This window comes from Pollachius pollachius (assembly GCF_949987615.1).
Source record: "Pollachius pollachius genome assembly, chromosome: 2".
Classification (NCBI taxonomy): Eukaryota; Metazoa; Chordata; class Actinopteri; order Gadiformes; family Gadidae; genus Pollachius; species Pollachius pollachius.
This window is the reverse complement of record NC_136935.1, coordinates 29,479,635-29,483,796: the sequence shown is the minus strand read 5'-3', so window position 1 is coordinate 29,483,796 and position 4,162 is coordinate 29,479,635. Positions and strand designations below refer to the sequence as shown.

At 38.9% G+C, this 4,162-nt stretch overlaps 1 protein-coding gene across 1 annotated transcript; it reads right to left on the bottom strand.

Moving 5' to 3' along the window:
- Positions 1–2,839: 2,839 nt before the first annotated feature.
- Positions 2,840–3,955, bottom strand: LOC307071612 (permeability factor 2-like). Its single transcript, XM_079730651.1, has 4 exons — positions 3,840–3,955; positions 3,598–3,730; positions 3,359–3,445; positions 2,840–3,156 (listed from the first exon to the last, which is right to left on the bottom strand). Exons 1-4 carry the CDS (start codon positions 3,910–3,912, stop codon positions 3,144–3,146), a joined length of 306 nt encoding a protein of 101 aa, XP_079586777.1. The 5' UTR covers positions 3,913–3,955; the 3' UTR covers positions 2,840–3,143.
- Positions 3,956–4,162: the final 207 nt, after the last annotated feature.

Sequence of the window (4,162 nt, the reverse complement as noted above, 5' to 3'; positions counted from 1 at the left end):
TAACTCTGGCTCTGCAAAAAGAGAGTCCCGCCTTTTGAAGCTGCCCTGTTCCTCGAAGCAAACTCTCAAGGAAGCATGGCGCAATCCGGGAACATTGTCATTGGGAATTGAGAGACAGGGTTCATGTGCTGTTAGCCAGACATGTACAGGAAGAAGAGCCTCCGTTCATTTCCACACAGGACTGTATTGTGATCAGCACTGGTCACAATACTTATGACCAGTATTTGTCAAAATACAAAGTTAATCTGTTTAGAAAATCAGTATTTAAAGGGGCCCTACTGTGCCCTTTTAAACTTTTTATTATTTAATTTGTTTGACCTCATAGAATTGATTTATAACAATAAAGGGTTGTCTAGCACATTATTTTTTCTCCTGCTGACAGGGTGCTGAAGTCTCTTCAGGCACTCTGCACTCTGTCTACTATGGCTTCTGTGCTACCTTACCAATTTGAGCCTCAGTCGGACCCCGAAAGCGATAATATAGCTGACGACGCTAATGACGAGCGCAATGTTAGTCGTAGAATGGACCAGGACATTTCACAGTGGTAAGTTTTTGTTTATGCTATTATACACACACGCGATTTAGCCCAGCTTTTCTGACTTAGCTTGTGGCTAGTAGACTACTCATACTATTCAAGCGTCCGTAACAAGCTTTTAATGTCCCGACAGGGCATATTGTGGACTACTTTTGTCCGTCAAAATACACCGTTATAACTTATAACATCTCTACTATCTAGGTGCACCTGTGGGAATTGTGCCACTATGCCCAACGAAGTGGAGAACGTCTGCTGTAGAGAAATCCAAATGGTAAAGCTACACCGTTTGTTGAAAGCGATCTCATGTCATACATCTATCATCTTCGGAGGATGTTATGATATATATATATATATATATATATATATATATAACATCCTCAGAAGATTAGTAGCCTACCACTATCACCACAAAACCTTATAAGTAACTTCTAGTAAACTATGTTGCACGTTTAGATCATCTCTACCTTATAGTAACAATACCAGTCCACTTGTAATGGAAAACGAGTAATCTCACCATTCTCCTCACCTGTTTGCTGTAGTACCAGCCAACTGTACCATGTTTGTTATGTGAAGTCATTAGTGATACCATTTTTTGTAGATAACAATCCTACTCAAATAGATGTTGCTTCAGCAATAGCAGTTACGAGAAATCTCACCTGTTCACTGTTGTCTCAGCCATCTATTTACTGTATAACAATCATTGTTATGTAGAACTAATCAGTGATTTAAAAAAATGTTCAATAAAAGTATGACTGGAAAACAGATGTTGCTTCCTGAATATGTATTGTCCTATGCAGTCATGTTGTACTCTGTGATGTCAAGGTGACTTTACACAGTAGTTATTTTGTCTTATTGTATTTATTAGGTACTAAGACGAATGAGCCAAATGCCAGAATCAATAACCTGCATGACACAACATCAAGGCCTAGAGCCTGTGTGTCTAAACACATACAGTCTACAAAATATCTACAATATTTACAAGTATGATTATGGACCTGTGAGGCACACAACAGATGAAGAGTAAGTCATTTTGGCTACTACTAAACAAAACCAAAGCAATATTATACTACTAATATTATGTGATTTGAATCAATTTACCATTAAAAGAAAAACAGAATAAAACTATTAGGCCGCGAGCTACGGGGCCTTCCCTTGCACCCCCACCTCCCAACGAAGCCAACTATTTTTTTTTTAATAATATATATAGAATTTATATATAATATATTAATAGTATGTCTCCCTGTCCTTCTACTTCTCTACTCAAACTCTGTTTTGCACTCTGATCCATTCCCCCCGACCCCAGCGTATCCAGGAACGCAGCAAAAGGTGATTGATGACGCTCTCCCATTGACTCCCAGCAAAAGTACATGCTCACGTCACCACGTACCGGAAGTAAAAGAAAGCTGTGGAGAGAATCCCAACGAGCCGTTTCTAGGCAACTCGGTAAGTGATTTGCGGTAGTCATTTACACATCATTTTGTGGTATTGTAACTTTGCCAACCATTTATATACCCCAAAACATTTGTAAAGCGCAATAGCAGAAGGAAAAAATGGAAACACATAATAGGACCCCTTTAAACTTAATTTAGTTCAACAGCATCATTAAAGTATTAGTCTATTTCAACAAGGGACATGGGCCGAATCTTGACAGGATCATGATTACTACTAATATAAGATAACATCTTGTTGGAGTGTGTGTGGATGGGCCATCAACTGGGCCAAGTCAGACTAATTGGACTCTGGGGCTGGGAAAGGCTGCACACCTGTTTTGTTTTGCATTGAGAACTCAATGTGCACAGGGAGAGATCTTCTTCATGGCAGCATGGAGAACCAGGCCATTTATCATTATCTGCAAACCGGCTTCAACATCTCCACCCTGTGTCATTTGTCTGAAGGAGGACAATGAAAGTCACTCTCATTGCCTCTTATCCTGTTCACTCCTCTCCTAATTGACAAATATAGCAGGTAGTGTATATTTGCTTTTATTCCGAGAAATATTTATACTATTTAAAATGTATTGTTCTGTATAAGACCAGACTGAACATACAGAGAAGGACAATAAAATCACTGTCTTATAATGATAGAACAGATAAATAGAAACATATGTAAGGCCAACTGCATGATTTTATTCATAAATAAACAAAGCATGCAAGGTATTTTCATTGTTGTTATATTTTATTTTAAATAGATACATATTTCTTAAGAGCCTGTACGTTTAATAATAATAAATGGATAAATAAAACAAATAAATAAGTCTTACATGTCCACCAACAACAATAAAACTGAACCGGTACTTCAAGAATTTTCAAAACATTTTCCAAGTTGTACAATTGAGAAAAGAAGGGAAAACTCATTCAGAGGTAGATAAAACAATTATATTATAAAGAAATATGCTAATAATGAAATACAACATTTTCATGTTTCATGCAACAATTATAAGAGGTATAGCTTAATAGTGCCCGGCACTATTTCACCATGAACATAACATAAATAGTCTGACAACCACACAAGCAACTCAGTGACCATGTCTCCTCATGGTAATACTACTTCTGATGGTGCTTGTCCACAAACAGCCCAGCATTGAACAAAGCATTGAAATCTGGAGATTTCAACGCCTTCTGCTGTGGAGAGAGGTGGAAAATAAATAATTAGTTTGAGCATTCGAAGAAGCTTTAAACATATTATCCTCTATGTTCAAAGGGTCAAGTTACACATTCCAGAATCTACAAGCAAAGCATCACTTGTGCTGATCATTCAAGCGTAGTTCTGGACCTATGAAACAGAGAGTCTGGTTGCCTTTAGGGGAGAGAGATCTGGGCTTACCTTGACATCATCCTCTCAATAACTTTCTTGACCCATGGAGCTTCAGCATCCAAACAGACCTCTTGGCCCGTCCTTTTCAGAGTGGCACTGCAACACCAAACAAGAAGCAGACAACGAGTAAGAACAATCACTTCTCATATCCCAACAAGGTCCAAGGAAAGTTCTCCATACCATTTGAGAGTTTAATATCACTGTAGAGGGAGGTATTTTTGAACAAAATATTTTTGAGGAGGACTCACATGATCTCAGTTTCTTCACAGTGTGAATTGGCCAGAATGACCTCCACCTTCCTGATGTGACGACCAATCTGACGGCTCTCTGTCTGGATGCAGCGGCAGCGCAGTTCCATCCCCAACCCACTCAGACTTTTTCCTGTTAGGAGATAAAAGTTAGAATAGACTTAGATCACCTCAAGACACATGTCTATTGCATACCTTCTTACTCTTAACAATCACATGAATAAAGAAGCATAAGGACCTACCTTTAGTATTGGTCAGCAAGACCAGGAGAACCAGTAGAGAGCTGATGGGGATTTTTCCGCTTGTCATCTTCATTTTTCAACAGAGGTTTTCTGATCTTCTAATGTTTGAAAGGTTCTTTGCTACTTTTCTTCTCTCTGTTTAGACAGGTGCTGTCACTTTCACTGCTGAATAACTCTGGCACTGAGAAAGAGAGTTTGGCCTTTTAAAGCTGTCAGATGACTCACAGCCAGCTCTTAAGGAAGCATGGCGCAATCTGGGAATTTCATGTTAGGGAATTTACAGACAAGGCCCATGTGCCGGCTTCTGCATCAAGATCAGCATC

Bases quoted from the DNA above. Each gene is read 5' to 3' on its own strand.
- LOC307071612 (XM_079730651.1), bottom strand. From the start codon at position 3,912: ATGAAGATGACAAGCGGAAAAATCCCCATCAGCTCTCTACTGGTTCTC. The intron at 3,731-3,839 runs GTAGGTCCTTAT...ATCTCCTAACAG, and splicing joins CTTGCTGACCAATACTAAAG to GAAAAAGTCTGAGTGGGTTG. The intron at 3,446-3,597 runs GTGAGTCCTCCT...TTGGTGTTGCAG, and splicing joins TGTGAAGAAACTGAGATCAT to TGCCACTCTGAAAAGGACGG.